The 23,882-nt window shown below is 48.2% G+C and overlaps 1 protein-coding gene across 2 annotated transcripts in view; it reads left to right on the forward strand.

Annotated features, from left to right (window-relative positions):
• Nucleotides 1-23,882, forward strand: part of PSME4 (proteasome activator subunit 4) — a 219,507-nt gene that overhangs the window by 61,059 nt on the left and 134,566 nt on the right. For both annotated transcript variants that reach the window (XM_073553924.1, XM_073553925.1), the window contains 2 exons: nucleotides 1,072-1,194; nucleotides 2,438-2,530. In XM_073553924.1, coding sequence (XP_073410025.1) covers nucleotides 1,072-1,194; nucleotides 2,438-2,530 — 216 coding nt within the window. The remainder of the gene's footprint in view (nucleotides 1-1,071; nucleotides 1,195-2,437; nucleotides 2,531-23,882) is intronic.

Raw genomic sequence — 23,882 nt, forward strand, 5'->3', positions numbered from 1 at the left:
CATCAGAGTTTGGTAGTGTGCCAGGTTTTATCAGAATTTGGTCAGGGTTTCATCAGTTTATCTTGAAGCTTTTCCAAGTCCATGAATAACAAGACGGCACACAGAACATAAGGCTGCATTCGGATGCAATCCAGAAATTCATAGACTTGCACTGGTGATATTGATCCGACAGGACGATCAATATCGGACAAGTCTCCGCGCTTTTGGGCAGAACACTTGATCTGAGGAAGAATTTGGCCATGTGAACTACCCCCACAAGACTACCACAAGTAGCACTCACATGTGAAAAACGAATGTCTGAATCAGCCTTAAGTAGACTAGAATAATAGCTGTGGGAAATGTGACACATGGCGCTATAAATGACACAATTACAAGTAAATTCTACTAATGTAAAAAAAACTAAAATTGTGTGATGGGAAATAAAGCTGTAGACAGGGTTGATTGCAAATCTGTGTTCTAAAATATACATTTAATCGGAACCGGTCACCATGAGAGAGTCCAATCTGCAGGCACCATGTTATTGAGCAGGAGGCGCTGAACAGATTCATATATAGTTTTTGTGAGTAAAAAATGCAATGCAATGTAACTTGTGTTTTAATCATTTAATCCTCTGGTCTGGGATTTTGGGCCCATTTATCTGGCTCGTTATCACTGGTGGGACCGCCTCCTGGACACTGGTGGGACCGCCTCCTGGACTGAAAGTCCCAGAAAGAAAAAAGGTTTAAATGAAACAAACACAGGTTAAACAGAATCTTTCCTGCCAAAACTATATATCATTCTGCTCTATATTACATGGTTCCTGCAGACTGCACTGTGTGTTCACAGTCACAGGTTCTGTTAACAAAGATAGGCACAATTATGTGATCTTCCCCTATTGCCTGGGGAAGGGATTGTTGTCTTAAACATGCAATCTTCCCTTACTATATATCCTTGTATTCCATATTGGCTGTCAGAACAACTTTTCTGGAGTTTAATAGACAGTACTACTCATTTAGGGTATTGAAACATTTTTGAAAAATAATTCTTTAACTTTTTTTATTTATTTTTTTTTTTGTGGTCACTTTCTTCTAGGTTTTTACCAGAGTTCTGCGCAGCTTGAATCTCCCTGTTGGAAGCAGTCAAGTGATTGTCCCAAGACAGTTAGCCAACGCGTATGACATTGGACACGCAGTAATATGGATCACAGCAATGATGGTAAGCAGGACATGATTTTGTATCTTATTGCTTTAAAAGAAAAACTGTGTGTAAAGGCTATTTAGGTATGTTTTATGCCTTTTTAGTGAACTTGTACTTTCAGAAAACTTATATACATCCATGCCCTTTAAAGAAGTAGGAGATGGGGGCAATGTAAAATCCAAAAGTCACATGTAACTTTTTTTGTTCTGCATGATGTACTTTTATGTGTTTTTTTTGTTTTTTTTTGTTTTATGTTTCATTAACATGCAGTACACTTTTTACAACTAATTTAGCTTTGTCCCCTTTTTTGACACTTTCACTACAGCTGAGACGTGTAAAGTGTGCAAGACATTTGGTTCGCGCTCTATCCTTCCTTCCTTTTTTTTTTTATATGCAACTCGATCAGAATTCTGCTATATTGTGTTCTATAATTTGATTTCCCTGCTACTTCTTGTTAATGGCCACAATAAAGAGAATGATTCTAAAGCTAGGAGTACATTCCGGAATAGGGTTACCTGCTTTAACTTGCCTATGACCTGACTCTGTGGCAAAACGCCGTGCTCCTCCATTCCCCCTGCATTGCTGTGCTTATCGAGCTGTGGACAGCTGAGTAGAGTAAACAGCTCGGCCTGCCAGGCCTTTGGGCATCTTGGCTGGTGCTTGGCTGCTTGCTTTTTCATTTACTTTCATTTTCCTTTATGTAATTTTATTTTTTTTAAAGTTATGAAATCCATTTTTCCTATGAGGCATATTAATACATCTTTCCTAATTAGCAGCTATAATGTATAATGACCAGGATTAAAATATACACATTTATAATGCTATAGCGGAACCACATTGATTCTGCATTATTATTATTAGGTCCAGATCTTGTCAACTTGACTTGCAAGTGAAATGGGTCCAAGCCAGGAAACTTATTGGATAGTCATAAAATGTACAGAGATGGTTCACTTCCAAGAATGTGAGGGCTTCTCGGAGGTGATCTGTGACTTCTAACCTCTATCATTTACTATGACCCCGTGCGATAACACTGGCGCTATATGTGAACGCCTGAGCTGGATACTGTGCCAGGGCCTGTATATGTGTATGCACCACATTCACCTGGGAATGGCTCCCTATCAATTACGCTTTCATGGCCTCCGAGAAATCACTTTTAAGTGCAAGATGAAGCTGATAACATTGATCTTTTTTTATTTAGTTGGTAAAAGTTTAATTTTTTTTGACAGTAGTCATTATACTTTTATTGTCTTGTCCTTTACAGGGAGGACCTAGCAAAACTGTTCAGAACCATCTTGCAGGGCTCTTTAATAGCATTGCCTCTTTCTACCATCCGTCTAACAATGGAAGGTGGCTGGTAAGTACATTGCTTACATCGTCTGTGCAGAAAATGGAGAAATCTGTACTGAGTTTCTAGACACATGATCTGACATCCCTGGAAAGTCCTTTTTGTTTCAGAGAAAGACCTCATCCAGGACACACACATATATCATGACTTTGCATCTGTGTGAAAGAGCAGCGAGCTGTTCATGGGGCAGCACCTGTTACTTAGTGTTCAGGCTTTACTGGGAAACATCCAGGCTGGGTCTTACACTATTAAATCCCCTTCTCTTAAGTCCTTGATCTTCTTTAGTAGGAATATATATTATGCACTGCTTCCTTCATCCTTGCATGGATATGCATGAAATGCTGCGCAGACTGTCTCAAAGGTTTATAGAGGACTTCATTCGCAATATAATAGAAGTGAAGCTTCTCCATATCTTCCGGTTATTGGCCACGAGTAGCCTGATGGTTAAAGGGTACCTGTCACCAAGTTTTCCCCATAAAATGCAAAGTATTTGTCATTCAGTGATCCTTTGGCACATTAGAAAATCTCAGGCAGGTGTCTTAAAAAAAAAAAAAAAGGGTTTTAATAAGGCATCAAGCCATCTGGTCCACTTCAAAGCAGTACTACATGCTGTTGCTGTCAAGTTGCATGAACAATATTAAACCTACATTTTTTTACTTTAGTCATTCATGGGAAATTGGAAGCAATAATAAAAAAAATTCCTTATCAAATTTTTGAGATTTTTTTTTTTTGCGGTTCAAAGCCGCAGATCTTTTCCCTAGTTCCGTAGGGAACGAGTTTCCTAATTTCACCAGTTTACCAGTCATTCTCACATCGCCCAGGAATTGCTAAGCTTATGTGGGTTACAGCAATTACTTGGTTCCATTGAACACATGCGGAATCACCGCATCCTATACATAAAACAGTGCTATTTATCTAGTGGAGGCTGAGCGTCTCCGCAAGATGGACATGCTGCGGTCTATAAAGACACGATGCATGTGCGTATACGCAGGTCTGCCACCTGCATCTTTGTACGCATAGTGAATATGGGATTTCATAAAATCCCCTCCACTATGCAGTAACATCTGGACGCTGCGGCTGTATGCAGCGTCCAATCCATAGAGAATACGCCACGGAAACATACCTTTATACTCCTGCGGTTCCGTTCCAGTTTTGTTGTAAAGGGGCTTGTGTGACATTGCCACTGAAGGTGAGTTTGTGTTGTTGGTCTATGGGGGGATCATTGGAATTCAGAAGGGGTTGTCCGAGTAGTGGCCAACCCCTTAAAGGGGAATAAGAGGATATTTAAAAAAATAAATAAATAAAAATTTATCAAGTAGAAATTTGAATCAACAATTTTTTTTAAAATTAAAAATGATAAAATAAAAATATATACCGTATATACTCGTGTATAAGCCGAGATTTTTCAGCACATTTGTGCTGAAAATGCCCCCTCGGCTTATCCACGAGTCAGAGACCAGTGGGGGAAGGGGAGCGGCGGCACGAGTCGGTGGCTGGGAAGTCATACTCGCCCCTCCCGTGCCTCGCTGAACGTCTCCTGCATCCTCCTTGTCCCAGCGCTGACAGCTTCTTCCTGCCTTCAGCGGTCACATGGTACCACTCATTAAGGTCATGAATATGGATGCCCATGGGCGTGGAAGCATAGTCATGACCTTAATGAGCAGTACCATGTGACCGCTGAAGTCAGGAAGAAGCTGTCAGCGCTGGACAACGGAGGATGCAGGGACATTCAGCGACGGCACAGCAGGGTGAGTATGAAGGGGGAGGACAAGGGCGCAGCACGGGAGGGGAGGACAAGGGCGCAGCACGGGAGGGGAGGACAAGGGCGCAGCACGGGAGGGGAGGACAAGGGCGCAGCACGGGAGGGGAGGACAAGGGCGCAGCACGGGAGGGGAGGACAAGGGCGCAGCACGGGAGGGGAGGACAAGGGCGCAGCACGGGAGGGGAGGACAAGGGCGCAGCACGGGAGGGGAGGACAAGGGCGCAGCACGGGAGGGGAGGACAAGGGCGCAGCACGGGAGGGGAGGACAAGGGCGCAGCACGGGAGGGGAGGACAAGGGCGCAGCACGGGAGGGGAGGACAAGGGCGCAGCACGGGAGGGGAGGACAAGGGCGCAGCACGGGAGGGGAGGACAAGGGCGCAGCACGGGAGGGGAGGACAAGGGCGCAGCACGGGAGGGGAGGACAAGGGCGCAGCACGGGAGGGGAGGACAAGGGCGCAGCACGGGAGGGGAGGACAAGGGCGCAGCACGGGAGGGGAGGACAAGGGCGCAGCACGGGAGGGGAGGACAAGGGCGCAGCACGGGAGGGGAGGACAAGGGCGCAGCACGGGAGGGGAGGACAAGGGCGCAGCACGGGAGGGGAGGACAAGGGCGCAGCACGGTGGCTGCACAGAGGGCATTGGAAGCACTGAGGACGGGTGCTGCACAGAGGGCATTGGAAGCACTGAGGACGGGTGCTGCACAGAGGGCATTGGAAGCACTGAGGACGGGTGCTGCACAGAGGGCATTGGAAGCACTGAGGACGGGTGCTGCACAGAGGGCATTGGAAGCACTGAGGACGGGTGCTGCACAGAGGGCATTGGAAGCAGGGAGGAGCACGGTGGAGGACAGGGAGCTGAGCCATACATAGAAGGGGGAGCCACGCGTACTGGGAGGAGGGAGAGCCACACTGAGCAGGACAGGTATGAGGTACACCCGGCTTATACTCGAGTCATTAAGCTTAGCCAGTTTTCCGTGGCAAAATTAGGGGCCTCTGCTTATACTCGGGTCGTCTTATACTCAAGTATATACGGTACTTTTGGTATTGTGGTGTCTGTCAAAGTGAAGGCAATCGAAACGTAAAATTAAATAACCCAATGAGTAAATACCATGATGAGAAAAAAAATCAAAATGTCGAAATTGCATGGTTTTTGGTCACTGCGTCTCATCCTAAAAAATGCTATAAAAAATTATCAAAACAGATCTACTCAATTTGGTATCTGTAAAACCAGTTAACCTGACATGCAAAAAGTAGCCTTAACAAAGCTCGATCAATGAGAAAATTACAGATGTTGCGTGTCTTGGGAAATGGCGACGCAAAACCGTTTTTCTCCCAATTTTTTAGATTTAAAAAAAAAAAAATTATACAAGTTTTGTATTGCTATAATTTCACTGACAATTTATTTTTATCACAGAGTGAAAGCTATAACTATAAAACTCCAATAGCTGTGCAGAGTTGTGCTCCCCCCCCCCCCATTGTCCAGTACATTGAATGTCAAAATGAATGGTGTCATTCAAAACGACAACTCGTCCACAAAAATATATACCCCTCGTTTGGTTGTCTGCTGAAAAAAAGTTTATAATAAACAATAATAGCAGCTGTATCAGTGTTGCATCTATTACATAGTGACATAGTTTTGAAGGCTGAGGGAAGACCTTATGTCCATCTAGTTCAGTCTATTTTTAGTGCAGCTGTTCTGCATTGTTGATCTTGGGGAAGGCAAAAATCCCACAGAGTAGAAGCCAATTTTCTCCATAGGCAAAAAAATTCCTTCCCCTAAGCTGGGTCAACCATCTACCTATAGTATTATGTTATTCGTAACCTTCTATACTATTACTCACAAGAAAAGCATCCATTCCTTTCTTAAATTCATTCAGTGAGTTGGCCATCACCACTTCCTCAGGAAGAGAACTCCAGAGCCTCATTGCTCTTACCTTGAAGAACTCTCTTCTATGCTGGTGCAGAAATTGTCTTTCCTCCAAACGAAGAGAATCCCCCTTGTTCTTGTCACAGTCCTTGGTACAAACAGTTCATTGGAGAGATCTCTGTATTGCCCTCTGATATACTTGTACATATATATTAGGTCTCCCCTAAGTCTTCTCTTTTCTAGAGTAAATAGACCTAATTTTGATAACCTTTCTGGGTATTGTAGTGAACCAACTCCATTTTATCATTTTAGTAGCCTGCCTTTGAACCCTTTCAAGTTCAGTAAAGTCTTTCTTGAGCACCGGCGTCCAAAATTGCACACAATACTCCAAGTGTGGTCTGACGAGTGATTTGTACAGAGGGAGAATTATGTTTTCATCTCATGTCCCCAGACCTCTTCAAATGCATTCCATGACCCTATTTGCTTTGGTGGCAGCTGCCTGACACTGGGCACTCCAATTTAGCTTCTTATTGACTAAGATGCCTAAATCTTTTTCCATGTCTGATTTCCCCATCAGTTTCCCATTTAGTAAGTAAATGTAGCATCTGTTTCTCCTTCCCATGTGCATAACCTTACACTTGTGTTAAACCTCATTTGCCATTTTTCAGCCCAATTCTCCAATTTACTCAAATCTGTCTGTAGTTGCAAACTGTCCTCCTTTGTGTTAACTACCTTACATAGTTTTATATCATCTGCAAATACTGATATTTTACTGTGTAAGCCATCCACTAGATCATTAATAAATATATTAAATAGTAGGGGGCCCAATACAGAACCCTGTGGTACCCCACTAGTAACCCTGGCCCAATCTGAGTATGCGCCATTAATAACCACTCTTTGTTTTCTATCACTAAGCCAGCTTCCTACCCATCTACACACATTTCCCCTAGCCCAAGCTTTCTTATCTTACTTACCAATATTTTATGTGGGACAGTGTCAAATGCTTTAGAGAAGTCGAGATAAATGACATCCAATGATTCTCCTTGGTCCATTTGAGAGCTTACATCCTCATAGAAGCTGATCAGGTTAGTTTGACAGGAGCGATCCTTCATAAATCCATGTTGATACGGAGTTAAACATTTATTAACATTGAGATATTCCATAATGCTATCCCTTAGAAACCCTACAAAAATTTTACCCACCACAGATGTTAAGCTTACCGGCCTATAGTTTCCAGGTTCCCTTTTACACCCCTTTTTTAATATTGGTACCACATTTGCTTGCCGCCAATCAAAAGGAACAGACCCTGTTGCTATAGAGTCTTTAAATATGAGGAATAGAGGCCTGTCTATCACATTACTTAACTCCCTTAATACCCGAGGGTGAATGCCATCAGGGCCTGGTGATTTGTCAATTTTAATCTTACTAAGGCGGTTCTGCACTTTTTCTTGGGTTAGGCAGGTAATACTTAATGGGGAGTTTACATTATCACTCTGCATTTCCCCTGGTAAATACTTTTCCTGTGTGAACACTGTTGAGAAAAAAGTATTTAAAACATTTGCTTTTCCCACATCGCTCTGTATGATTTCACCCTCATTGTTCTTTAAAGGGCCGACACCATCAATTTTAATCATTTTACTGTTTATATAATGAAAGAATAGTTTGGGGTTTGTTTTACTTTCCTTAGCAATGAGTCTCTGTTTCCACTTTTGCTAAATGTATTTGTTTTGTACACATTTTATTTTTTTCTCTATAACTTTTTAATGCTTCTTGATTGCCTTCTTGTTTTAGCTTCTTAAATGCCTTGTTCTTGTTATTTATTGCCCTTTTTACATCCTTAGGCTACTTTCACATATCAGGTTTTCGCCGTCAGGCGCGTTCCGGCGTCATGCCGGAGCGCCGGATCCGGCAAATGTTTTGTAAAACCGGATGTGACGGATCCGGTTTTCTGCCGGATCCGTCTTGCGCATGACAGCCAAAACCGGATCCGTCTCATCCGGTTTTCGATCCGTTTTTCGACGGATTACGCCGGATCCGGTTTTTAAAAACTCCCCTTGTGGCCTTCCGAACGGGATTGGCTACTGAAAAACTATATATACTGTGTTCCTACAGCCCTTCTTTGACAGGTTGTAGAGGAGAAAGTGCAGGTTGGAGAGAAGAGCAAGTGACTGGCGAAGATGGATGTTGTGATTGGAAATATTATGAAGAATTTGGCGGATTTTACAGCGGAGCGAATCGTTTGAGGGTGATTGTTCTGGAGAAGGAGAGAGCGAGACAGCAGCAGCGCATCAGGCATCGTAGACGACGTTTGTGGATCCACCCCATCACAGCCAAGAGAATGACGCGTGGGGTCTATTCTACACTCTGCATGGACCTTAGACGAAACCCGGAGAAATTTTTTGGATATGTACGGATGAAAATGGAGAATTTTGATTACTTGGTGGAGCGCATTGCACACCTCATAAGAAAATCGGACACCTATTGCCGCTTCTCTGTTTCACCCGCAGAGCGTCTGATGGTGACTTTAAGGTAAGCCACATTTATTGGATATGCTCGCATCAGAGCACACTTTCACTGCAATCTTGTTGGTGGTGGTTTGTATCTCCAAGTGTTATAGCTGAGTTTTGGTATGTAATGCTGTGATTTTAAACTAATTGATTGTTTTTTAATTCCCCACAGATTTCTTGCACCTGGAGAATCCCTTTCGTCACTGCATTTCCGGTACAGACTCGGGATTTCCACCATATCTGGAATAGTGAAGCACACATGTCGTGCACTGTGGGACTCCTTAGCTGAAGAGTTTTTACCAGAGCCCACAACAGAGAGGTGGATTGAAATTTTCCCGTCTCCCATGACGGCACACATGAGAGAGGGGATCCGCCCAGTCAGGACAGGAACCCGACTGAAGATAAAAGGGCGGTACCTCTCCCTCGCTTCAGTTGGGTTTCCTTTCCTGACAGGGACCCGTGCTGAAGACAGCAGGTCACACTTACCTGCCCCTCTCCCGTGCCGGCGTAGAAGATAAGGCTGGGCTCCTGAGCGCTGGGCGACGGGATGGAGGAAGCGCCGTCCGCGGGTCCTCCGGGGCTCAGCGTCCGAGCGGGCGCAGGAACAGCACGGCGGGGGTCCTGGGGCTCTGCCGTGGCTGCCGCGCCGCCCTCTCCCCCTCTGCTGGTGATTCCCTGCTCAGGAGCGTTGAGGGAGCGGCCGCTTCCAGGTCGCGCTCCTCTGACGTCACGCGCAGGGCACGCTGGGGAAGGGGCGTGCCCGCGTGACGTCGGAGGCGGCGCCGACAATCCAAGATGGCGGCTCCCATGGTGAAGAACGCCGATCGGTGGAGAGAGATCCCGGCGGTATGGCGGGGGGGGAGGGGCGGTGGGGTTTACCGGAGGAGGCGGAGAGTGCAGTGGATCCCCCTTACATAAGGGGGATGACCACAGAAGACGCGCTCATGCCCAAGGCTTCAGAATGGAAGTGGGGCAAGACGAGCAGCGTCAGCAGCAGCGACAGCAGCAGCGTCAGCAGCAAGACCTCTCACCAGATGCCAGGCCGAGCCACCAACATACCAGGAGCAGTCGCTCAAGTGGTGGGAGCGGCAGTCATAAGCGCAATCGGCATGACTCTGGAACGTCCAGGAGAAACGTCACGAGTGCATCTGAGGAGCCTCCGAGATCGGTATCCCTGATTGACAGTGGTGGTGAGTGATCTACGTGAATGTCACCCTTATGGTAATGGGGTTCCATTTTTTCTGTTTGATCACTAGGGGGCGAGGAAGGCCAGCAGCAAAACCAAAAATAGAGAATGCGCCCTATGTAAAAACCCGCTGGCAGATCAGTGGCAGAAAGATCTCTGCGCTGACTGTATTAACAGGACTATACAGGAGGAGACCCCTGATTTGGTGACTAGTCTGAAGGAGTTAATACATCAGGAGGTGAAAGGTTCCTTAAAGGCAGCCCTTAAAAAGAAAAGAAATCGTAGAAGGAGCTCCGATTCAGAGGCCTCGCCAAAGCAGAAGGGGCGGGATAGATCTTTGTCCCCCTCCACCTCCTCTTCCTCTACGCAGTCCTCAGAATCCTCCTCGGACAGCGATATAGGCGGCCGTCCATGTTTCCCAACGGAGGACGTAGAAAAACTGGTCAAGGCCATTAGAGCTACAATGGGCCTTAAAGAAGAAAAAACTCCCAAATCATTAGAGGATGTAATGTTTGGAGGAAAAGCGAAAGCGTACCTTCCCTGTAAATGATAAAAAATTGACAGGGAATGGAAAAAGACAGAGCGGTCAGGGGGCTTACCTTCCACATCAAAGAGGAGGTACCCCTTTGACCAGAAGGACTCAGAAACGTGGGAAAAAGTCCCAAAAATTGATGGGGCTGTAGCCAGATCCTCAAAAAAGGTATCCCTACCATTAGAAGATTCTGGCGTGTTGAAAGACCCGCTTGATAAGAAAGCAGATGGGTTTCTGAAGCACATCTGGGAAGCTTCAGCAGGGGGATTGAAGCCAGCAATAGCCGGTACCTGTACCGCTCGTGCCCTCATGGTCTGGCTGCAACAAATAGAGGACCAGATCAAGGATAGAGTTCCTAGAGACGAAATTCTAGCTAATCTAACATTGGTGCACGGAGCAGCGGCTTTCCTGGCCGATTCCTCTGCAGACTCCGCAAGATTGACAGCTAGAGCAGCAAGCCTGTCAAATGCGGCAAGACGAGCCCTGTGGCTTAAAGGGTGTCCCGGAGATTTACCCTCTAAGCACAAGTTATGTTCCATTCCATGCGATGGCCAATTCCTCTTCGGGAAAAAACTAGAAGAGATTTTGGAGCATGCGGGGGATAGGAAGAAAAGCTTTCCCCGATTTCCGGGAGAACCTAAGAAGCAGCCCTTTCGGAGGAGGAGATTTAACAGGGGTCATCCCCCGGGAGATAGAAAAAGCTGGGACTTTAAAGAAAAAAGAGGATCGGGCTATATGTTTAAAGGGCCCTCCACTTTCTCCAAAAAATCTCCCCAATGACATTGGGCCGGAGGTAGGGGGAAGGCTTTCTCTCTTCCTTTCCGCCTGGGCAAATATCTCCCCCCAGTACATGGGTCCTAAATATAATCAAGGACGGCTTAAAAGTAAAATTCATCCGTCCGCCCAGGCATACCTTCATAATAACACCCAGAAGGAAAGCCCAAGAGCAACAGCTGGCCCTGGAGACGGAAGTCTTGGGACTAGTGAAAAAACAAGTCCTACAGGAAGTCCCAGCGCAAGAAGGAAGGGGGTTCTACTCCCCCCTCTTCTTAATACAAAAACCAGACGGCTCTTGGAGAACCATTGTCAACCTGAGGAGACTCAATCAGTGGATAGACAATTGCTCCTTCAAAATGGAGTCAATCAACACGGCCACAAAGATCCTGTTCCAGCATTGCCTCATGGCAGTGATAGACTTAAAAGATGCCTACTATCACATCCCAATCCATCGGGAGTATCAGAGATATTTGAGAGTAGCGCTCTATATCCAGGGGCAGGTGAGACACTACCAATACGCAGCCCTTCCGTTTGGCCTGTCTACAGCCCCCAGGGTATTCACCAAAGTGATTGCCGAAGTAATGTCTTTTCTGCGATCCAGGGACATAGTGATCGTCCCATACTTAGACGACTTTCTGGTAATAGGGAGGTCGGAATCCCACTGCACACTTCAAGTGAAGGAAGTAATAGCAACTCTAGTAGGACTAGGATGGATAGTAAACATCCCCAAGTCAAGGATAACCCCAGTAAAAGAGCAATCCTTCCTAGGGTTGATATTGGACTCCGAGCAACAACGCTGCCTCCTACCAGAGAGGAAAGTGACCAAGATAAGAGACCTAGCTCGCACAGCAATACAAAGGCCAAATATGACACTGAGGAACGCAATGTCCCTTTTAGGCTCACTGACATCATGTATACCCGCAGTAACATGGGCGCAGTACCACTTAAGGCAACTACAGTGGGAAGTCCTGTCAGCGCAGAAACAATTAAAAGGGCATTTAGAAGGCAAACTATGTCTCTCAGTGGCTGTAAGAGATTCCCTGCTCTGGTGGACTGTGGAAAAGAATCTAACAGCTGGTGTCCCGTGGCAAAAACCAGTCGAGGACATCATTACGACAGACGCGAGTGCCACAGGGTGGGGAGCACACCTGAGATCCCATACAATACAGGGGACCTGGTCCTCACTAGAAAGCGATCAGAATTCAAATGTAAAAGAACTATGGGCAGTGGAAAAAGCCGTGAAACATTTCCTTCCCTTACTTCAGGGCCGCCACACCTGGGTCATGAAGGACAATCAGGCAGTAGTAGCCTACATCAATCATCAGGGGGGAACGAGATCTCGGGGCCTCATGCAAATATCAGATCTACTCTTCCAGCTAGCAGAACAACATCTGTTATCCATCACAGCATTGCACATAAAGGGGGCAGAAAATATACAAGCAGACTTCCTGAGTCGCAGGCATCTAAGACAAGGGGAATGGTCCCTAAACCCCCGAGTCTTCCAACAAATAGTTCAGGCCTGGGGCACACCAGAAATAAACCTGTTCGCTACCGCACACAACCGGAAGGTCAGGAAGTTCTGCTCGCTAAATCCAAGGGAAAACCCCTTCGCAGTAGATGCCCTACAAATACCCTGGAAGTTCATCCTGGCCTATGCATTTCCCCCGATAACAATGATCCCAGTAGTAGTCAGGAAAATCAGGGAGGATCAGGCAAGAATAATTCTTATAGCTCCTTTTTGGCCGAGAAGGCCTTGGTTCTCCCTTCTGAGGCTCATGTCAGTGACAGATCCATGGATACTACCAGAGATTCCAGACCTGCTTTCCCAGGGACCAGTGGTCCACTCTCAGGTGAAGGGCTTCCATCTAGCAGCCTGGAATTTGAGGGGGCGCTACTGAGTCGCCAGGGATTCTCTCCAGGGTTAGTCTCCACCCTGTTGAAAAGTAGGAAACCAATAACATCCCAAATCTACGGTAGAACGTGGAAAAAGTTCCTAGACTTCCTGGGGGAATCTTTAGGGGATGTAGCTCCAGTGGGACCTATCCTAGAGTTCTTACAGTCGGGGCTGCAACTGGGGTTAGCCACTAACACACTCAATGTTCAAGTCTCAGCTTTGGGGGCCCTATATAACTGCAATATAGCAGCCAATAGGTGGGTGTCCCGGTTCATTAAGTCCTGTGGCAGATCAAGGCCGGTCATTATCCCAAAGATACCACCCTGGGACCTGAACCTAGTTTTGGAGGCTTTAACCAAAGATCCCTTCGAACCACTACTAGAGCTGTCACCAAAGCTACTTACACTTAAAACGGTCTTACTGGTAGCCTTAACGTCAGCCCGAAGAGTCAGCGACCTACAAGCTCTGTCTATATGTCCTCCTTATACACAGATCTTGGATGACCGAGTGGTTCTAAGACCAGACCCGGCCTATCTCCCCAAGGTAGTCCAAAAGTTTCATAGGACTCAGGAGATCTCCTTGCCGTCGTTCTGTAACAATCCCAGAAACCCGGGGGAGCAAAAGTTCCATACATTAGATGTAAGAAGAGCCATAATACAATATATGTCAATAACTAGTCAGTGGAGGAAAGATCAGTCCCTTTTTGTAGCCTTTCAGGGTAGTAGAAAGGGGCACGGGGTAGCTAAAAGTACCATTGCCAGATGGATCAGGGAGGCCATTATGTTATCCTACTCCGCAAGTGGCGCTCCGGTTCCAGAAGGCATCAAGGCTCACTCCACCAGAGCCGTGGCTACCTCCTAGGCAGAGAAGGCTGAGGTATCGATTGAGCAAATTTGTAAAGCCGCTACTTGGTCCTCACCTTCCACCTTTTTTAAACACTACCGACTTGATCTGTCTTCCTCTACTGACCTAACCTTTGGTAGAAGGGTGCTGCAAGCGGTGGTCCCTCCCTAAGGTGTCTTATTCTACAAAAGTCTCTCATGTGTGCCGTCATGGGAGACGGGAAAACACCAAGGTTACTTACCGGTAGCCGGTTTTTCCGGAGCCCATGACGGCACCTGTATATTCCCCCCCCTTTTCACTCCTTTGGTGTGCACTTTAGTTTGGGTGTTTTTTTAGTTAGATATAATGTGGTGATAGCTTTACCATGTGTACTAACCCGGGGGGCCTCTCATGCTCTGTAACCCAACTGAAGCGAGGGAGAGGTACCGCCCTTTTATCTTCAGTAGGGTTCCTGTCCTGACTGGGCGGATCCCCTCTCTCATGTGTGCCGTCATGGGCTCCGGAAAAACCGGCTACCGGTAAGTAACCTTGGTGTTTCTGAAAAGTTTCAACAGATATGTCAGTTTCCGAACTGCTTGAGCGCTGTGGACGGGAAACATATCCGCATTGTAAAGCCAGCCGGATCAGGATCGGAATATTTCAATTACAAGAAATATTTTTCAATTGTCCTCATGGCCATCGCTGACGCGGAATACAAATTTATTGCTGTTGATATTGGGGCCTGTGGCCGCTCCAATGACTCTCAAGTTTTCAAACTGTCTGCCATGGGGCGTAAACTGTATGGAAACACCTTCCAGTTCCCATCCCCTAGACCGCTGCCGCAAACATCTTGTCCACCTATGCCATTTGTCTGTGTAGGGGATGAAGCCTTCCAGCTGTCAGAACACCTTTTGAAACCGTACGGTAGCAGAGGATTGTCAAGAACAAAACGCATTTTTAATTACCGCCTCACAAGAGCAAAAAGAATGGTTGAATGTACCTTTGGTATTCTGACAGCCAAATGGCGGGTCCTATTGACTGCGATCAACCTCAAGACAGAAACTGTGGACGAGGTGATCAAAGCTTGCGTGGTGCTCCACAATTTTGTTATCTGCAAGGAACCCATTTCCATTGAGGACACCTCTGAAGAAACCACCTTGCAAGATTACCATGACATTACCACTAGAAGTTCTGTGACGGTTTCAGTAATGAGGGACAGTTTTGCCCTATACTTTGTCACCTCAAGGCAGAGTACACTGGCAGGATGACAGAGTGTGAAAGATTTGTGCCCTTAACCAAACTTGTGTACCTTCTGTACCAACAGTATATACCTTTGCCAACCAAAGTTGGCTATCTTGTCATGGTCTTAATATTTTTACCTTTAGGCCACAGGTGTGTACCTGGTTGTGTTTTATGCAAAGTATTTCACCTTTTAACAAAAATTGTGTACATTGTTAGGAAATCACCAACAATAAACACAACTTTTTAGGTGAAATACTTTGCTTCAAACACAACCAGGAACACAACTGTGGCAAAAAGCTAAAATTTACCCACAGTTATATACCTGGTTTTGAATACCTTTTTACCTTTTAAATACCCTGTATTTAACCTTTTTTTTAAATATATTTCGCCGCAGAAAGAAATGACAGACAACCAGTGTAAACGATAATTTAATTTTTATTTAAAAAATTTTTTCTTAGTAAACTGTTTTTAAAGTTAAAAAAAACTTTTTTAATAAAGGTTTGAAACCATGAAACTGGTCATTTTTATTAAATTACACACATTATAAATTTGTGTAGTGTGGGGTGGAATTACTGCTGGAGGGGCTGCGGGACACTTCGACACTGAGTGTGGAGAGAGGACTGGGATCGTGGTGGGGAAGGAACAGTTCGAGGTGAAGGTGTGGAAAAAGCTGGAGAATGGGTGGACATGTGGGAGGCAGAAGAGGTGGTGGGTGGTGGAGTGGAGGGTTGGGCAGGGACTGTAGGAGCAGATGATGTTGATGGAAAGTTGTATGGGGAAGGAGTTTAGTATGGGGAGGTTGCTGGTACTGGGGAGGTTGCTGGTACTGGGGAGGTGGTTGGTATGTAATAGGAGGGGGAGGATGGAAAGTGGCTGGAGGGGGTGCAGGTGGAGGAACTACTGGGGTGGGAGGAGGAGGTTGGGAGGTAACGTGCTGGAGAGCACCGTGGCACGAATGCATTACATGCATCTGCTGGGTAGGAGAGAGCGTTTCCATGCGCTCCACAACAGACCTGAAAAAGGTGTGGTTTGGCGAAGATCTTGCTTCTGAATGCATGGTTTGCAGAAGTGTCTTCACCTCCAGAATGCTGGAGTTGATCTGCTGAAAGCCTGCGGAGATTTGCTCTGACAAGACTTTTAGACAGTTCTGGAAAGATGCATTCAGATGCAAGAACTCTGGCGCATAAGTCTTTTCCTGACCCCTCTGCCGCTGCCGACCAGTACCCACAGGTGTACTAGAGGTGGCAGGGGCAGAAGGGTGGGGTAAAGGGAAAGCGATCTCCTCACCAGCAGCTTCATGTAATGTTGTCGGCCACGATGCTCCTGTGCTGGTGGATGGGACAGATGGCTGTAATGTGTGGGAAGGTGCAGATGTACCGGGGCGGTCGAAGTGTCCCTCAGTGCCTGTCTCCTCAGGGATCGCCTCAGAAGGGTCCAATCGTGCAGGCTCCCGAGTGCTGCTCACCGTGCTGTGGAATAAAGAGAAAAAAAACAATTAAAATAGTGACATGGCATGGCCCTGGCTGAAAAATTTTTTTTTTTTTTTACATCTAAACATTTTTTTTTTTACATGTGGTGTGTAATTTTTTTCCTTCTGGTGACCATTGTATCCCGGAGGAACGACAGGGCTCGTGCGTACTTGTACTTGCTCCTGCGTCCTCCAGATCCACTCGGGGCCCACATCTCTTTATTGAAATCCTTCTTGAAACGATCCCTCACAGACCGCCACCGCTTCACAATTCTGTCCCCTGAAACGAGAAAGGACAAAGTGGTTAGTATACAACATCAGTGTTTCCCAAACTCCAGTCCTCATGGTACCCAGGGGTCATGTTTTCAGGATTTCCATAGTAAATAGAAATCCTGAACACATGATCCGTTCGGACCACGAGGACTGGAGTTCGGGAAACACTGGTTTACATCAAGCAACCGGTACTGTATATACTTACGCTCTTTAATCTGGGCCCGAGCATTGAGGTCCTCCCAGCGGTCCACAAGGAGCGAACAGATTTCCTCCCAGAGCCGTCGGGTAACAATCAGGTCAGCATGGCGGCGGTCAGCCATATTCCATAGCGGCTCCCTTTCTCTGACGAGATCGATGAGGTGGTCCACATCTATTCCTCCATCCTCGCCGTCAGTCGGGAGCACGCTGTTAAAGTAAAATAGAAAAATAGCAAAATTAGTCACCACACTTTAAGACATGAAATAAAAAGTGTACCAAAATTTAACTTAAATATTATACTTACACGCTGGTGACTGCTGCGTTGCTGTCGCCGACGACCCTGGGAGGCACTGCGAGGACCTCTTGGCCGAGCACCAGATTGGGAAGACTAGAGAAGAAAAGAAAAAAATTTATGTTTGGATGTTGGCATATTTGTTTGCTGTGTGATGTCTGCGGTACATTGTTTTCTATGTGTTGTGTGTAGTGTGATGTTGTGTTTCTGCGTTTGATGAAAAAATCTTACCAATTGTGAGCCCGCTCCAGGTGTCTGTCCACCCCTTCCTTCTTCTTCTGGGAGCTCCTCTTCAGCTTGTGATTCCTGTTTTGAAATAAAAGGCAATGAATAGACATATATTACAGAGATGATGGATTTTGGAAATAAAAACTTACCATCAAACGCTGACTATGCGAGGGAGGGCTCCCAGAAGAATATGTGGTGTCCTCTTGCTGGCCAGACTCCATGGCTGTGGGTGGTGCTGCTGCTGCCAGTGCTGCTGCTGCATCTCTTGGGCGGCTGTTGAATAAAGAGAAACAAAGGGCCAATGAATATCTTGATATTCCATGGCCCTAGTTTTGAGGAATGGGGGATTTGATAATTACCATCTCTCATCTGCTGGTGGACTCCCCTCCTGTTGTTCAGCATGTTCCCTTTGCTGCTGCATTTGGGGTGGTGGTGGTGCTGAGGTGGTCTCCTGCCTTCTCCTGCGCCTGGTTCCTGTCTTGGGTGGCATGTTGGGTGTGGCTGAGGGTCCCACTGTCATGCTTTTATATATGTGTGCTGTGGGCAGAGCTACGGAGCATGCTCAGACCCAAAAAACCGGATCCGGCGCATTGCGGCGCTCATAGACTTTCATTGTGTGAAAAAGCCGGAAGCGCCGGATCCGGAGGGTCCAGCTTTTTCGCCGGAGACAAAAAAACGTTACAGTTGCCGTTTTTTCCAGACACCGGATTGCGACACATTGCCGGATCCGGCGAAAACCGGACGAAACGCATGGCCATCCGGCGTAAATGTAAGTCAATGGGGGGGAAACCGGAGCCGGCATTGCATTTCGCTGGATCTGGTTTTTGTCAAAAGAGCCGGATCGCGCCTGACGGCGAAAACCTGATGTGTGAAAGAGGCCTTATTTAGCCACATTGGTGTTCTCCTGTTCCTTTATTTCTGTGCGGTATGGCTAGTGGGTATGTAAAATTGACTTAAATATTTCCCATTTATTTTGTGTGCTCCTATTTTTGAGGACATTGTCCCAATCAATTCGGTGAAGGTCCTCTCTAAGCTGATCAAACTTTGCTTCCCTGCAATTCAGCGTTTTCGTAACTCCCTTCCAGGGCACCTTACTGAAGGACAAGTGGAATTGTATTATATTGTGGTCACTGTTCCCTAGGTGCCCATCGACTCGTACTTCTATCTGGCCAGTTGCTTAAAATTAAGTCCTGAAGGGCTGTCCCTCTAGTTGGGCCCTGCACAAATTGTGAGAGATAATTATCCTTGGTCACTGACAAATTGGTTTCCTTTCTGAGATACGCAGGTTTCAGTTTCCCAGTCTGTCTGGGTAGTTGAAGTCCCCCATAATAATCACCTCATTGTGATTTTGCTGCTTTGTCTATTTGTTTCAATAATACATTTTCAGTGGTTTCTGTTAATTTGGTGGCTTATAACAAACCCCTATGAGGATTTTATTACTTACTCTGTCGCCTCATAGGGGGACACAGAACCATGGGTGTTATGCTGCTGTCCACTAGGAGGCGACACTATGCATAATCTGAAAAAGATTAACTTTGGCTCCTCCTCTGCAGCATACACCCTTGGATGGCGTCAGCCTTCTCCAGTTTTTGCTTAGTGTCGCATAGGAGGCACACCTAAAGAATTTCTCATTTTTCACTCCGTTTCTTTTTCCGGATGACAGATGAAGAAAAGTGGGTCTCCTGTGAGACTCCCTGCATGGCTCCTTCCTCGGCCCCCTATTTTGGGGTGCCCGGTTGAAGTTGAGATGGCTGTTCCCCATGTCGCTCCTTCCCCAGTCCTGCGGGTGCTGGTTCGAAGTTGAGACCCCCCTCCTTCCTCAATTCCTTTTGGTCTTGGGTTGAGGTCGAGGCAAGGAGGAAGCCCCCTGATGGTGACAGCAGCACCCTCCCTAATCCCCTTCTGGGGTTATTAGGTTGCGATGCCTCAGGTAGGGGTCTGTACCACGGCAATCTGCAGTCTGGCTGCCTAAGGGAGAGATACCTCTCACAGTATCTAGGGACCCCAGCCCAGCTGCGGGCTCCTGTTGGGGCTGGGGGAGAGTGCGACAGGCATGGCACATACTGACACAGGGCTCTCTGCTCCCCTGTCTCTGCGGCAGCACCAGCTACATAGCGCCTCAGGGGGACCCATCAAAGGGCCCCGATTCTGATTGTGGCCCCACCGCTATCCTGCCTTTTCAATCCGGGGGGTCCGGTTCAGATCCGACCCCCTCCTGGACTTCTGCGCCGGCCTGGAGCCCTATCTGGGCAGCGGTAGCTAATTTAGGCCGCGGCTTCGTCCTAGCTGAGGTCGCCGCCTCCTCTCCGCCCCCGGGATGACAAATGACACTCTACAGTGTCATGGAAGGTGCGTATCTAAACAGAAAGGGCACGTTTTTACACATCTCTGTGCTCTTTCTCAGCTCTCCGCCCCCTTCTTCTCCCTCCTCATCCTCTCGGCGGCCATTTCTGCCGCAGGCATCAGCAGCACCACGCCAGCCAGTCTCCGGGGGGGCACAGGACTGTGGATCTTTGGCGCTGGACCTAGGGGCACACTGGTGGGGTAAGATCACAGCTCGGATTTTTTTTTACTCGGCTGTGAATCCGGATTCCCTGTAAGGCTCTCCTATAGGTTTTTCCCTGCATGGCCACCCCTGTAGGGCCCTCTCATAGCCAGCCCTTCCGCACTCTGTGCACTATGTCGGGCTCAAGGTACAAGAGAACCAGGCAGGAATGCTTTTATGCATTCTGCACAGCCTGCAAAACCGCTGTCCCCAGTGGCAGCATGTACCCGCACTGTCGGGACTGTATCCAGAATACTGGGTCAGAACCCCAAGAGGCTCCTACCAGTGCTTCAGCGGCTGCTACCACGCCGGAATGGGCTACCCAGATGTCGCAGTCTGACACAGTCCATAGATAACCTAACCTCCACATTGCTCCAGGCTCTGCAGGGTCATGTCTCGGCTAGTAGCGTTACCCAGCAAAGGGACAGCTCCACTCAGGGACAGGCCGTTTCTGGCTCTCCCAGATGTAAGCGGACCCACACGTTCCTCTGCGTCATCCCATAGCACACGGTCCCCTACCAGACACAGACAACGCAGATCTCCACAGCGATCCCCGACTACAGAAGACCTCCGCCCCAGCTCACCCACCAGGGAACGCCTCAGCGATACGCAGGATTCGGAAGGCATATGTGACTCCGACTCAGACAACGAAACGGAGAGGTCTCCGGTCCCTTGTCCCCCTAGCAATACAGCGCTAGTTGAGGACATAATCTCTTCCATCCATCGGGTGCTGGACATTTCCGATCCAACCATGGAAGCCCCAGAACACAAGATTTGCTTTGAAGGTGTTCTGAAACCGCCTAAGGTTTTCTCTAACCACCCGGAATTTCAGGCGATCCTTACTAAGCAGTTTTCGCAGCCTGAGAAGAAATTCACCAATCGCAAATATTTGGAGGCTAGGTACCCCTTCCCAGAAAAGGACACCAAAGAGTGGACTGATCCGCCCGAAGTGGACCCCCCAGTCTCTAGGCTAGCATCACAGACCCTCCTTTCACTGCCAGGTAGCTCAACCCTCAGGGATGCAGTAGACCGGCAGGTAGAACGCATGGCTCATTCAGTTTTCGAAGCGGCAGGGGCCTCCCTGGCTCCCGCGTTCGCTTCAGTTTGGCGGCCAAGGCCATTCTGGCTTGGGCCAAAAATTTGAAAGCTGGCCTCCAGGCTTCAAATTCTGAGCTGTCGGACCAAGCGGTTCAAATAGCAGTGGTAGCAGATTACATGCTTCATGCAGCCCTGGATTCCGCAAGAGGCGTAGCGGGGATAGCATCAAACGCCATCACAATTCGGCGTATCCTCTGGCTGCGGGAATGGAAAGCGGATGCGGCCTCGAAGTCCCTCACGCATCTCCCGTACCTCAGTGGGCGGCTTTTCGGTGAAAAGTTGGACACAATGATATCCAACGCCACTGGGGGTAAGAGTACCTCTCTCCCTCAAAGCCTAAACGCACGTTCAAACGGCGTAACCAAACTCGATTCCGATCCTTTCGGAATTCTTCGGGCTGGTGCATCTCTCGTCCAGCACATAATCGTAACCGCTCTCCACGCAGGTACAACCCTCGGACAGCGCAGAGGCCGGACAGGACCTGGCAGTCAAAAGCAGGCCAGGCGAAGCCCAAGGGAGGAAAACCTCAGAATTTCTCCTCATCATGACTCACGAACTCCGGAAGACACCCCACCCGTAGGCGGACGACTTCTACTCTTTCAGCAAGTCTGGCTGCCTATTACCGAAGACAGGTGGGTCAGGGATATAGTGTCTTCCGGATACAAGATAAAGTTCACTTCCAGTCCACCGAACCGGTTCTTCCTCTCTGTTCCACCAAAATCGCCCTACAAGGCTCGTGCCTTCCACCAAGCGATTTCCTCCCTCCTTCAAGCAGGAGTTGTAGTTCGGTTCCCGCGGCCGAACTCTTCCGAGGGTTCTACTCCAATCTATTCGTAGTCCCAAAGAAAGGAGGCAGCGTCCGGCCCATACTAGACCTAAAACAACTCAACAAATATGTACGGGTTCGTCATTTTCGCGTGGAGTCCCTTCGGTCCATCGTTGCGTCCATGGAGCAGGGAGAATATCTCGCCTCCATAGACATTCAAGACGCTTACCTGCATATACCAATTGCTCCCACCCATCAAAGATTTCTCAGGTCCGCGATCAGCCATGACCACTACCAGATCGTGGCTCTCCCGTTCGGACTCGCCACGGCTCCCAGAACGTTTACCAAGATCATGGCAGCCACCATGGACATTCTACACTTCAGAGGCATAGTAGTCGTTCCATACCTGGACGACCTTCTCATCAAGGCTTCCACCTTCAAGGACTGCAAGATCAGCGTCTCAATCACAATCGACACTGAGTCGCCTGGACTGGTTAGTCAACCTACAAAAGTCATTGACTACCCCAAGTCAGTCCCTGACCTTCCTGGGGATGCTATTCGACACCTCCAGGGGTCTGGTGCTCCTTCCCAGTACAAGGCACTGGCTCTCCGTCTGGGAGTTCGCATATTCCTTCGCGCTCCCCTCAGATCTCTCTGGTTTGCCATGAGAGTCCTCGGCAGGATGGCAACAGCAATGGAGGCGGTACCATTTGCCCAGTTTCACCTCAGGCCTCTTCAACTAGCCATCCTCAAGTCCTGGGACAGGAATCCTTTTTTCCCTCGACAGGGAGTTCCGGCTAACATCGTCAACCAGGAGGTCCCTGCACTGGTGGCTCAAGCCAACCTCTCTTGCGGGGGGGGGGGGAAATTCTTTCAGGTCATTGGAAGGTCCTGACCACCGATGCGAGCCTGACAGGTTGGGGTGCGGTGCACCTACATCACAGGGCACAAGGCAAGTGGTCACCAGTGGCAGCGACCATGCCCATCAACATCCTGGAAATTCGGGCCATCTTCCTGGCATTGAGAGCCTTTCATCACTTGCTGGCAGCCTCTCATATCAGAATACAGTCGGACAATGCTACGGCGGTGGCATATGTGAACCATCAAGGCGGCACCCGCAGTACCCAGGCGAATGAGAGAAGTGGCACATATCCTCCACTGGGCGGAAGACACGAGGTCGGTACTCTCTGCGGTCCACATTCCGGGTGTGGGCAACTGGGAAGCAGACTTCTCAGCAAACAAGGAATGGACTCGGAGTGGTCTCTCCACCCCAAAATTTTTCACCGGATCTGCCATCGCTGGGGGACCCCGGACGTGGACCTAATGGCATCCCATCTCAATGCCAAGGTCTCCAATTTCATGGCCAGGACACGCAATCTGCGGTCGCTCGGAGCAGATGCCCTGGTTCAGGACTGGACCCAGTTCCAGCTCCCGTACATTTTTCCACCCCTCCCCCTGATTTCCAGAGTCGTGAGAAAGATCAGACAAGAGGGAGTTCCAACCATCCTGATCGCGCCGGACTGGCCCAGACGTACATGGTACGCCGACGTCGTACAACTTACAGCAGACGCCCCCTGGCGCCTCCCCGACCGTCCCGACCTTCTGTCACAAGGCCCGTTCTACCATCAGAATTCAGGGGCTCTCAATTTAACGGTGTGGCCCTTGAGACTTGGGTTCTAACCCAGGCAGGGCTCTCGCCGGACGTCATTGGAACCATGATCAGGGCACGGAAGCCAGCCTCCGCCAAGATTTATTACCGTACCTGGAGGGCTTTCTTTGCCTGGTGCGAATCTCACGGCCAGATTCCACTCACTTATTCCCTCCCAAAGGTACTTGGTTTTCTTCAATCGGGCCTGGATGCCAGGCTATCCCTATGCTCGCTTAAGAGCCAGGTGTCAGCGCTCTC

This window comes from Dendrobates tinctorius, unplaced genomic scaffold (assembly GCF_039654945.1).
Source record: "Dendrobates tinctorius isolate UK_male_01 unplaced genomic scaffold, ASM3965494v1 ptg000203l, whole genome shotgun sequence".
NCBI lineage: Eukaryota > Metazoa > Chordata > Amphibia > Anura > Dendrobatidae > Dendrobates > Dendrobates tinctorius.